The 13,181-nt window shown below is 39.2% G+C and overlaps 1 protein-coding gene across 12 annotated transcripts in view; it reads left to right on the plus strand.

The window, feature by feature from the left end:
- Adgrl2 (adhesion G protein-coupled receptor L2) overlaps positions 1 to 13,181 on the plus strand; it is a 173,034-nt gene that overhangs the window by 137,081 nt on the left and 22,772 nt on the right. For 9 of the 12 annotated variants that reach the window (XM_035451260.1, XM_035451258.1, XM_027395941.2 and 6 more), the window contains exons 8-12: positions 705 to 890; positions 1,629 to 1,667; positions 4,368 to 4,551; positions 12,049 to 12,174; positions 12,529 to 12,734. In XM_035451260.1, the coding sequence (XP_035307151.1) occupies positions 705 to 890; positions 1,629 to 1,667; positions 4,368 to 4,551; positions 12,049 to 12,174; positions 12,529 to 12,734 (741 nt within the window). The remainder of the gene's footprint in view (positions 1 to 704; positions 891 to 1,628; positions 1,668 to 4,367; positions 4,552 to 12,048; positions 12,175 to 12,528; positions 12,735 to 13,181) is intronic. The other 3 variants (XM_027395949.2, XM_027395953.2, XM_027395956.2) reach the window with 1 other exon arrangement.

The following is a 13,181-nucleotide window of genomic DNA, read 5'->3' on the forward strand; positions in this document are numbered from 1 at the left end:
TTGAATGTTAAATTTGTTTGGGGGTATGCTGTGTTCTGTGTTAAGCTGTTTAACAAACGCATACTTGTTTAATTTCATTCGCATTTAGTTTGTTCTGGTTCTTTTGATGTTCCTAAGACAAATAGTGTATTGGCCCAATAAATCAAGTATCATTAAATTTGCAACTGAACCCGCAGAATGCAAACAGATGTTTGTATCACATCCAGTTACAACACAAAGAGAAACAATGACCCTTAAAGAGGCCTAGAAGTCACTCCTTACGTTTTCACATTGTAATGTAGTGCCCTTTATTTTTTTTCTCCATCTACCTGTTTTGAAATACAGATATTAGGTGATAATTCTATCACCAAGGATTATCTGTTGTCTGATGTAAACCCAGCATCACTGGAATAAATTTTAAAAGTTTAAAGTAACAATAAAGTGGTTAAAGGAAAAAGCGAGCCAACTGAAAAGCAGAACTTAAAGGATGTCTCCCCTCTTCCCATTTGTTTCTTTTTTTGTGTCTGGTTAAGTATTTCTTTCGAGTGTTAAGGATCTAAAAGCCTTTAATCTTCTAAGATGAAGAGAAAGTTATTGGTCTCAATTAGTTGCAGATTTTGACATATTTGCAATTTTTCCCCCACCACAATAGAGGGGTTTAAAGAGAACTCAAAGCCACAGACAGAAAGAGAGTTTTACTGAGATAATACAAATTGTCCTTTCAGATCAGAAGTGGAGAAAATGCTGCAAGTCTAGCCAATGAACTGGCCAAGCACACCAAGGGGCCCGTGTTTGCAGGGGATGTGAGCTCCTCAGTCAGGCTAATGGAGCAGCTGGTGGACATCCTGGATGCTCAGCTGCAGGAGCTGAAACCCAGTGAGAAGGATTCCGCTGGGCGGAGTTATAACAAGGTAGGGCCTCTGCCACTGAAGGACATGGGTCTGTGTGCGTGGCGGCTCTCTGCCCTTCAACACTTGGCTGCCAGGCGCCCAGACACACACTTCCCGGTTTGTTCATTTCTCAGGAAGCATTACTGAGAAAGGAGCCATGTTCTCCTTGCCCTGAACGTTCTCAATGACACCAGTTGTGACAGATCTAGTTAATGGTGACTTGATCTATCTGAATGTGGTCAGTGCTCTCACACTAGCATTTGTAGCTAGTGTGACTGTACCGCTCATGTTGAAAGAGCTCTATGGAAACATGGAGCTTTCCATGCTCGAAACACAGTTGTGACACACAGTTGCAGCTTTGGGGAGAAGGATGGATCTGTTTTCAGGAGCATGCTGATCACACCATGAAGTCTCGGTGCTATGTACCAAGTAGTGTTTATATTATATCCATGTTCAAATGTTCACATGTATAAATCCAGAATTAGTCACAGATAAGTGGACTATTATTTTTTGACAATGGTATGTACATATATAAATATTTTTTTTCTTTTTGTCTTTTAAAAATTCAAAAAACAACACTTAACCAGATAGAGCTGAAAACCGTAGACAGTTTTGGCCATGAATGGAATTGCCCAGAGATCTGTAGCTAGTTAACTTGGGATTCAGGAACACCAACTTAGTTTTTGAGGATTTCTTCTTTCCTCATTTTTTTCAACAGATAAAATCTAACCTCTGATTTTCTTTTCTTTTACTTAAAAGCTCCAAAAACGAGAGAAGACATGCAGGGCTTACCTTAAGGTATCTTTCCTGTGCTGCTCCCCTGCTTTCTCCCGTCTTCGGCTGCCTGCCACGCTTTTGCCATCTTGCTGCATGACTCAGAATTTTCAGTCTTTGATAATTATATAATGTGCCCCATATCAGCTGTACAAATGTTGGCTTTTCTCAGCAAAAGCCAATAATATTTTACATGTTTTTTTTGCTGTTTTCCCATTTATCCAAAAAAATTACAGTAATTTTAATGATTATCCTGTGAATTGGAAGAAAGCACATAGTAGTCCCTTTTGTTGTCTCTTGTCATCTCTGTGGATTCAATAATCTGAAACAGCTATGATATATTCCTGGCAGTTTATCATATCAAAGACTGTATGGGCATAATATATGTGCATGTAATAGTCACTGCTTCTGATCTCTGGGGTGTACTGCTCAATACATTAGGGTCTGTCCTGGCCCTTTGGGAATTCGTTTCTGGCCATAGGGTGCTGATTATGGGGTGCAGACATAAATATGAGTACTGTGATAGTGACCCAAGTCTGAGATAGGTGGGAGATCTTTTCAGGCTCATAGGAGCAAGAGGCACTTCTGTGCTGTGGCCAATATTTCTTCCCAGCGCATTGAAATGATAGGCAGCATGCTGAGGCTCTCCATGCAAGTAAGCCCAACTAATTCTATCCTGGTTTAGTTTGCTCTGTAGGTTAGAAGTCCCTTGCTGTTGGGAAGAGGGAGTTAGCCATTATTTGGCAAATCTAACTTGGAAGAACAAAAATTACAGGGTTGGGGAACAAACCAAAGAACTTGGGTAGTTATGTAAATGCTACTCAGGAGCAGAAACCTCATAAAGGTGATTGGCAAGGCCAGGGATAGGCACAAAGAACAGCATCTCACTAGTTAGCAAATGACAGCATTGGACCCAAGCCCTTTACAAGATAAGGCAGAGGAAAGTCAGCTTTCAGATAGTAAGGATTTAAGGACCTATAAGAATCTCATTAAGAATGCAACCAATAAAGATCTGTGAAATTATTCACACTCAGATGTTGAAGTTTCCCTTAAGATACTTATGTGTGGAATGCAGAGATCAGCGTGTTGCCCAAGACATACCTCAGTGAGCCAAGAGTAGACTTTGACAAGAAAAAGACCGCTCCAGGAATATGGCGAGGCTGATGATCATCTTGAGCCCATCTAAAAAGCACAAATGCTAATAAATACGGAACATGTCAAATGAATGAAAGTGTGCCATCAGGAGAAATGTGTGCACGTGGTACATCTCAATATGACCTTAATTTCTGACCAGTGTCATCTTCCGTGTGTTTCAAATGAGTTTCTCTGTTCAGACAAGACTAATAAGCTGCCTTAGATTACAGATCAGAAGCAGACTTACTCTATGCAAATGAAGCGAGTTTCTGCTTGGCTACAGAGGATTCGTTTGTAACTTAGATTAGAGGCTCCAGTCTGTATTTCTTGGTGACTAATGAATCTGGCCTCGGCAGACCAATTTCTGTTCCACTCTAGTTATTGGCTGAAGAAGTATCCGTGTGAGCATTCCGGACTATCCCATCTCCCATTAGAAAGAGAAAAAAGCCTTTAACGCCACTTGGAAGTACCTTCCACCTGCCAGGGAGGTCATGGTGGCTCACAAGGCGGACGGAAGGAGGGTATTAAGATGGATTAAGCTAATTAATCTTACTCTGACAATAACCTCAGACAACTTTTCCCCTCGCTCATTTCAGTACAGTGCAGCGCTAGCAGTTCATTGTTGTTCTCCATGTGTGGAGTGTCCTTTCTCCTCAGCAGTTACCAGTAGATCAGAACAATGTCTGTATAGGCCTAAGGGCTCGTGAGGCACGGGCATGTGGAGCAGTGAATGTGCGTAGCCACTTCAGCTGCCCAGCTATCCATGGCACAGCCATGTGCAGCCCAAGCACAGCACATGCGAGCATCAGAGCTTGCCTCCTTTGGATCAACCTGCTGAGTTATGTTGTTATTTAATGCTGTTTTGCAGAGGGAGAAATTAAGCCCACACATAGGAATATGTGCAGCTTGGTTGCAACACTTATATATTTCTATTTTCCTTAGATCATCAGCGTAGCCTTTCAGTAGTTTGCCTGTATTTTTTTTTCCTCCCTTTAAAAGAAGACCCAGTCCTTAGAAGTTACTGCCTATAGACATGTGTCTTTTAGCTGTATAGGTAATGTGAAGGTCAAAGATGTAGACAGGTAACTTACAAACTTTAAAGCTACTCTTTCCCCCAAGTGATAATAAATAGACAATGTCTGTAAAATGTTTGGGTTCAAGAAATGCTATGACTAAAATTTCTCATAGATACTGGCCTCCTCCAGAAACGTGTGTTTTCTAGTCTTACATTTATATGTTGATGTTATAAATAGGGCAGTTGTAGAAGCTGTGAGTGACCACACATGTCAGTCAGTCCTTTGACTCAGAGCTGCTACCGAGAGTTCCACGTCCCCTTCAACAATTGCAGTTTGCTTAGGGAAACGAGAAACAAAGCATTTTTCTTGCAGACTCTCTAACGTCAAGCAGCTGTCCACTAATATCCAGTTAGTGCTATTTTGAAGTAGTTGTCCATACTCACAGTTGCCCAAGTCATGAAAGAAAAGTAAATCATCCTGTCAGGTAAACATCACAGTTGTCGCTAGCCAGCAATCGACAAGCCCTGTGCTCTAGAAGCAGTCAGAACTAATGGTTGTTTTCTAATGGATGCAGGCAATTGTTGACACCGTGGACAACCTTCTGAGACATGAAGCTTTGGAATCCTGGAAGCACATGAATTCTTCTGAGCAAGCACACACAGCCACAATGTTACTGGATACATTGGAAGAGGGAGCATTTGTCCTAGCAGACAATCTCTTGGAACCAACCCGGGTTTCCATGCCCACAGAAAATATTGGTGAGTATATCTGTGGTCACATTTAAATTTGAAGACCGATGTTAAAGAGTAAAGTTTGCATTCTGAATCTATCATCTCCCAGCATTAGACTTCTCTTTTGCTGAGTTTCTTTCTTTCTTTTTTTTTTTTTCAGGAAGAGAGATTATTGATCATATTTAATAAAATTAATGCTTAAGCTGAAATCTGTCTATACCTTATAAAAGTTGTTTTTATGAGTATGTGTGACTTTTTCCAATGAAAATCATTAAAAGAAAAAAATAAGAGCACTTAAATGCTAGAATATGGGTTGTTTAAGTGATGATAGTGCTTCGTGTCAGAATGTGGCAAAATCTTTTCCATTTTTATAACATTCCTAATGAATTTAAATCACTTAATTTGCTCTTCCAGTCAAACGTTTTAGCTCATAAAACTCGAGTGGATGGTTTACATTAAACACAACCTCCTTTAGGTAAATGAGATGTTTAATATCTGGCAATGTCAGCATCTGGTAGGCTGAGGCAGGAGGATTGCTATGAGTTCAGGGCCACTCTGGGCTATAGTTAGAGGGAGACTCACAAAACAAAACAGTTGGGGATGGAACTCAGTTGGTGAGGTGCTCATCTAGCACACAGGAATCCGTGGGGTGTAGTCCCTGGCACCCTGTAAACGAGGTCAGCACGGCCTATGGGAGACTCTCCCTTCCTCCTCCCACTAAAAGATACTGTCAGTGAAGGATGTATTTTATAGCATAAAATAGCCTTGTTTCTAGGTTGTCAAATGAATATCAACAGTTTTGGAGGGTAAACTGGGAGTTAAAATACTGCCAATATGGGCCAGAAATCCGTTTTTGACAATATTTGACAGGAGAGTAGAATTCGGTGTTTAAATTTTTCCATCTTAGAATTGACACTTATTTGGTGAGATTGAATACTTCATCTGGAAACCCACAGGTGAAGTTTACTATGTGTCTTACTGAAACAAAGGCTCCCAATTACAAGTACAAAAGAAAAGACCCCTGAAAAGAATGCAGACCTCTCACTCCTCCATGGAAAGCCATGCATGCTGGCAACTTTATAGCAGCATGGATGAAGTCCTCTGGCTGGGATGCCATGTCCTCCTGCCAAACCATGACCATCAGTATCATGGTTGCATATTCACAACCGAGGAATGAGAAAACAATGACATGAAAGTTTTAAACTTTATTTCATGCATGTCAAATTTCCAAATGAAGTGAAGTACAAGTAATTTGTTCTGAGGTGCAGAAATTATAAATCACTCGGTAATGTCAGGGCATAAAAAGTCAAAAGGTAGCACCCACTATAATCTTAGGAATTCTTTTAAAAAATGTGTTCACATAGTTTATTTGTAATAAGAAATTAACAAAAACTCCATTCCATCATTTTATAAACCTTCCATTATCGGAGGACAGTTCCTGAGCCAGTAGCAGTCTCCAGATTCATACACAATGAACATACCTCAGCTGTGTCCAGTGGCGTACCCCTAAGCACAGAAGAAATGTAGACCCCATCCTCTGAGTGAATGAATCCTGGGAAGATCTATGGCATTTCGTAACTTTAATTTGTTTCCCAAATTTTCTAATGTTAATTTAAAAAAAAATATTTTTCCCCTCACCTTCAACTGTACATGAAAATTTGAAGAGCCATGTTAAGTTCTGTGACCTTTTAAATCTTGAATATCTTTAGAACATGTTTCTATTTCCCAGATTGTGTTAGAAGCTTCTGGCTACACCTTCCTGGGATTACAGAATACACCACTACCCCTGATTTACATGGAGCTAGGGATGCAATCCCATTTCTATATCCCTGATATTTTTTTTTGTCCCAATTCAAGACAAGCTGAAAATTAAATGTCTGCAAATTACCATTTTTAAAATACATCTTTCTGTGTTTGGAAGGATTGTTCTTTCTATTAAAGTTTTAAGCTTAAAGATGTTAGGAATATTCTTTTACTATACAGTGTATACATTTTACTGACATTACTAACCCATGCTTAGAATTTATTGTGTCTTTATACTTACTACCCCAGTATTATCAGCATGTAAGTCACATTAAACATTTTAAGATATTTTTTATTTCTAACTCGTAGTCATTTTTTTGTAAAAAAGAAATATGTACTATTTTAATTACAAAGAAAACCTTCTGTTTTTCCTAGAACTTATCTTTAAACACACTATGAAATTAGCCTACTATTTCCTTATTCTTTTGAGTTCTTATCTAAACTTAAAGGATTGGCTGTATCTTCAGTTATTAAAACAGTTTGGCTTTCTTCTTAGCAGTTAGTTTTACCTTCATAGTGTCATTTACTCATATGATATATGATCCCATAAAAGTGGGGTAATTGTATGGGGACAGCATCTGCAGTAAACTTTGAGGTCTAATTTGTATTCAGAGGTGCCTATTTTGAATGTGAGTCTCATGAATTTTGAACAAATGTTCCTCATGTAATCATCAGCATAGGCTATATTTTTATCTTCAAAAGACAGTCTCCTCCTACCTCCAGTCCAGGAAGCCACTGTTTCCTGTCACTGTGGTTGGCTCCTGACTTTGACTTGGATTCTTATTTGATCTTGCTTCTTTTATGTTGAGTTAATTTTGAGATCTCCCTGTCCAGACTGATTATCTGTAGTTTAGTCGTGTGGCTCAGTATCACCCAATTTTAGAGATGTACTCCCAATTATGTGTATACTTCACACTTCTGGTTCTTAGAGTTGTTACCACTAGTGGCTCTCATTTCCTTTTTGTGTGTAACGGCAGTGAGTGAGAGTTCACCATCTCCATCTTTCTAGCACCCAGTCTCTTTATTTTTGGCCTTCTCAGTAGTTTATATTGGTATGTCCTGTGGGTTTCTTTTGCGTTTCTATGATTACTAAGTAACGTGTGCTTACTTTTCGGGTTGAGTATGATGGAGACCTGACCTCCTTGTATAGCCCATGGGATCTTAAACTCTGTCCTTCAGCCTTAACCTCCTGAGTGCTGGATTAGTGGTGTGTACCACTGTGCCTAGTGAGTAACATTTAATTGGTGAATACTTTGTATGTGCTTATGGCCCGTTCACTCATCTTTTTATAAAGTATCTGTTAAGTTCGTTTTTCTCTAGTTCAGTTGCTTTTTGAATGATGAACAATAAGGATTCTTTATGAGTACCTTGTGTATGTCTTAGGCCAGAATTCCTTACACTGGATGTTTCTCTCAGCCTCTCAGTAAGTGACTTTTTCCTTCCTTCCTTCCTTCCTTCCTTCCTTCCTTCCTTCCTTCCTTCATTCCTTCCTTCCTTCCTTCTGTCCTTCCTTCCTTCCTTTTTTTGCTATCTTGGGAATAGCAGAAATTTATAATTTTGAGTTTGAAAGTTTCTGGTACCTAGTTTCAGCACCATCTTCCTAATCTTATGTTGCTTGCACTTCTCAACATTGTATGATTTTTATAGCAAATCATAACGTCCTATCATTATTAAGTGACTTCAGTATACTTTTGAAAAGAAAGAAAGTTTACAATTAACATTCAGAAAATGTGTTCAGAAGATAACATTCATACACTTTTACTTCTTGTGAATGTGTTTTCAGAGTGACCTCAGTAGACAGTATAACTGCCCTGCCCCAGCCCCAGCCCCCGCCCTATCACTTTAGACTTACTTGTATTTTAGCTGGAAAAAAAGGCAGAATATGATTTACTACAACAGCGCCATCCTGCTGTGTGGACGGGAGGCTGGGCTTGGATCTGTTGAAGTCTATTCTGCCTTGTCTTCTCCCTGGGGCTTAGACTGGCCTACAACTTGGCAGGTCCCCTGGCCCCCATCAACATCTTTCCCCGAGGCTCTCCTGCATCTTCACTGCAGCCAGTGTGGGGGAAAAAAGCTGTCTTGAGTGAGACTCTGGATGGCTCTACAGTGTACTGTGTATGTGCTTTGAGCTGTCCGTTGACCGAGGCGTGCGTGTGCCATAGTGACCAACTTTATGTTGGTAGTGAATTTAATGCTGGGAAATCTCCATGATAGGCAAGGCCAAGTAGGGAATAAGTATCACCTTCGTTTATTTTTAACTTATATAAATTCTTACTTTTATTCTGGGGTCTTTTTGGAGATGGTTTGTCCAAGCTGACCTCAAACTCTTAGACTCAATTATTTTTACTTAGCAGGTTGCACATGGGTACAGTACTTATATTTAGGGCATTAGCGATTTCATAGTGTAAATGCCATTAGGTGGTTTTCCATCACAGTTAGGATTTTAATGAGTATATCTCCTGAGATGTGCACCTAATTCATTCACTTGATCTAAGAATACACCATAGTTTATCCTGAAAGGCATTTCAGTGGCTTCCCATTTTTTGGTGAGGAAAGGTAGAACAAAGATTTTGTGGGTCTTCTTGCTCACTGTTTCTAGGCATATGTCTTACAGGAAAGTTTTTAAGAGACATACTCTACTAATCCATTTTACCAAATATTTTCCAGTTTTTCCTCTGCCTACATTTTCTGTTCTCATTGGTAAAAACACTGCACCACCACAGGCTCAAACTTTATTTTGACATAAATAGTTTGTAGTTTCCATGATATTTTGAAGCGCATTGTATTACTTTCATTTGCTTGTTTTATTTTTATCCGTGAGTGTGTTCTCAGCATTTCTCTATTCTTCTATGTCTTTGCATTCTCTGTGTGTGTTCTGACCACCAATTTGTTGAGAATAATGTAGTTTAAAGGGATTTTCTCATATCCTCTTTGAGGGCCTCTATCATTTTCATGAAGTTGTTTTTAAGGCCATTCTCTTCTGCTTCATGTGTGTTGGGATATTCAGGTCTTGCTGGTATAGAGTCCTTAGGCTCTTGTGCTGTCATGTAAGTTTTTCTGTTGTTGGATGTGTTTTTATATTGTCATCTTCCCATTTCTTCTTCCAGTGAGTATAGGTGGGGTCTGTCCCTCTCCTCTCTACTGGAGGGTGGAGGGGCAAGACAGGAATGGGGACAGCTGATGCTGACTGGTTTGTTCTGTCTCCAGGTCCCTCTGGGGGAAGGAATGGTGGCCGCAGGTCAGTGGACTCAAAGAGGGAGAGGTGGGCTAGAAGAGTCCCTGGCAACCACCTCTCTACTGGAGGGTGGAGGGTCAAGACAGTTTAAAATACTCTGTTCCTTCCCTTTTAACTATTTTAAAGCTATTATTTTACATAATTATGATGTATAATTAATTAATTCATCTTTAGTTTTAGGGTTGGCATTTTTGATACCTAAGAAGTTTTACTTTTGGCTTTCTGCTTTAGAAAACCTTCTCTGCTTTGATTTTATAATGGCCCCACACTGTATAACTTTATAAACTTGTAAGTTATTAATCTTTCTGGTTTTGTATTTGACTGTAGTCTTTCTAAAGTTTACATTTTATTGTGTGTTGTCTTAGAACCAACTAATCTTCTGGCTTTTTCCATATGAACAAAGCAGTTCCTCTCGTACTTCTGTCAGCACCTAAGGTGCTCTCTTCCCTGTCTCTGTAATCTGTCAAGGTCCTACAAGTGTCAGCATGTGGGTAGGGTCTGGTATTACCTGCCTTTGTTTAGTACTGCTTTGCTTTCAATGATGCTAGTGGCTTTTGAGTCTTTCAGTATTTCTCCTTGAGGAATTTCCTAGGCTGCCTTTGTGTGCATCTCATGCATCTGAATTTTAAAATCATTTTTTCAAGTTCCATACACTCATAAGGTCCTGTTCAAATTTTTATTAGAATTAAATGTCACTTATAGATTGATATTTTAAGAAGCACTAGACCTTTTCAAATTAACGAGCATTACATAATGGTCTCTTTCTTAATTAAGGTTACTGTGAATAATGAGTTGTTATACCCTCACAGTCTATATTTCCTTTGTTGTTGTTTTTTAATTGTTACCGTAGCATTCTAAGATTCTGATAAATGAAACATAACAGTAAGTGTCCCTTTTCTTTAAAGAGTGTTTTCATCACCTTGGACATTTGCATAGACACAATGATAGTCTGACAGGAAAAGCGCTAGCTCAGGGAGTTGTTTCTTTATTTCTACTATTTTGTAAAGTTTTTTTTTTTCACTGAACAAGTTGAAACATACTGAATATTTTTCTGCCAATAATATTTAATTTTTAAAATTTGATTAATTATAGTATACTAACCACTTATGCTTGCTGATTTCTTTAGGCTATTATTATTTAAAGTGTGACATAGAGCATATTTTACTAAGGAATTTTCTTAACACTTTAATCAGTGAGAAGCTTGTGAAATAGTTAGCACACATTGATATCCTATTTTCTGAAGAGAAGATATAAACTTATTTAAAATTAAGTGTATATTAAACTATGTGTTGATACATTGAGGTCAGAAACTACTGAGGTTTTGAAAGAAGTCTCTTTCAATCAGGTTTATTTTTCCCTGAATGTTTCTATTCTCTGCTACAGTGTTTACTGGTCGATGCTTTTATAAAGTTGATTGTCCCCTATCCATTACTTTATTTCTTCTAAAATCAATAGTCATGTGTAGTCATAACCCCATTGCTTTAGAAAGTTCATGACAGTTTTTCTTTTCTATGAACATAATTTTTAAGCTAAAAAGTAAATATAATAACAGATGAAATTAACTCATCTTACATGTGTGTCTGGAACATTTAAATTTGCATGAAATGCAGATTTTTTCTTTGCTTTTTCAGAGGATTAATTAGTAATTTTATTTCCATTCAGTGTGAGGAGATAATTATATGTCGGGGGGGGGGGGTTGCTTTAATTTGTTTCCTTGGCAGGGTCTGGTGTGGCCAGGATGGCTTGGGCTTCTCTGTAGCTGAGGAGACTTTGAACTCATGATTCTTATGTCTGCCAACACTTGCTACTTCATAGTGCCACTCTGGGCCTTTCTGGTGGGTGTTGTCTTTGGAGAAGCACTTCGGTTAGTTTTGTTTCCACACTGGATCCTTTGCCCCTCACACAAAGGATCTGTTCTAAGCAGGGAGAGCATCTACTTAGCAGCTGCTTGATGATTTCCAGCATGAGTCAGTTAGAGCAATAGCCTGTTCCTGCACTGATGGGAGCCCAAGGGTTGCACCAGCGCCATTGTAAACGTGTAGTTCAGTGATTTGATGAGGCCGAATTACTTCTAAGAATCTCTGAATGTTCGTGTTCTCATATTCACAACGAAACAAAATGTAAAAACTGGTCTGAGTGATGAAGGAAAGGAGTGAAATTTTATCTGTCTGTTGACGGTTTCGCATTAATATTCTTTACTGCTCTCACTGCTCGTATGAACTAGAAGAATGTAACTGCAAACTTAACGTACACAGTTCTATGAAAATCTCTTCTACCTATAATTGATGTATCTGTGTGGTAAAGGCATTCAGATTTGTGCTCACTTTTCACTAAGGGGTGGTCACTGAGAAGTACTTAATATAAAAACGCCAAATGAATAAAGTTTTGCAAGTAGAAAAAGAGAAGCCTGTGATTCCTTTGATAGTCTCTTTTGTTTATTTGTGGTTTAAAGAATCTCCCCCCTTTTTTTTCTCTGATTCACCCAGTTTTGGAGGTCGATGTACTCAGCACCGAAGGGCAGGTCCAAGACTTTAAATTCCCTCTAGGCATCAAGGGGGCCGGCAGCACCATCCAGCTCTCTGCAAACACTGTCAAGCAGAACAGCAGGAATGGTGAGAAGGAAAAAGACCCCCCCCCCCCCCCCCCCCCCGCACCTTTCGCTTTTCCTCTCCTCCCTTCCCACTTTACTCCCCTCCCCTTTTAAACTGTTGAGTTGAACCTGTTCTATCTTGAAAATTTACCCTCAATGGCAACAAAAATGACTCAGCATTTAAAATAGTGCCTTACTTTCTCAGTGAATTTGACTTAGATCTATAAAGAGTCCATCTAATTTTCTCATTTTATTCTAGCTTTGCCACATGCTTTCTCATCCTAAGTGGTTTATTGCCAGGACTGTATTATTTCTCCCTTCCCAGGGTTGGCAAAGCTGGTTTTCATCCTTTACTGTACTATTGCTCCCTTCCCAGGGTTGGCCAAGCTGGTGTTCATCATTTACCGGAGTCTGGGACAGTTCCTGAGTACTGAAAACGCTACCATAAAGCTGGGTGCAGACTTCATTGGACGGAACAGCACCATCGCAGTGAACTCCCACGTCATTTCCGTGTCCCTCAATAAAGAGTCCAGCCGTGTGTACTTGACAGACCCCGTGCTTTTCACCCTGCCACACATTGATGTAAGCTAATGTATGCTAATGAAGTCACAGAAGGTTTGAACCCTCAGAGAATGGAAAGCCAGGCTGACATGCTGAGGAGAAGGGAAAGGAGAGTTAGGGTGGGTGGGAGAAGACCTTTCAATTTGAATTTTAAATGTCGGACTAGGTCAGAGACACGAGTTTATTTAAGTCTGTGAACATAAAATTAAATGAGCCCGGTTCAGTGATTATTAGAACTTAAGTGTATTCTTAATGAAAGCTAATTCAGTCATCAACAAGAAAATGTAAATGACTCTAATTTGTTTTTGGATGAAAATTAACTCTTACCTTAGCAGCAGGATAGCTGAATATTAACTCTTAAGGCTCTACTGTTTTAGTATGGGTAATCATTATTTTTAATTAGTTATATTGGCTCATTTACACACATATATCTATCTGCTCCCGCGCCCGCTAGCGCGTGTGCATGCA

The sequence above is a fragment of the Cricetulus griseus genome, assembly GCF_003668045.3.
Source record: "Cricetulus griseus strain 17A/GY chromosome 1 unlocalized genomic scaffold, alternate assembly CriGri-PICRH-1.0 chr1_0, whole genome shotgun sequence".
In the NCBI taxonomy this organism is placed as follows: Eukaryota; Metazoa; Chordata; class Mammalia; order Rodentia; family Cricetidae; genus Cricetulus; species Cricetulus griseus.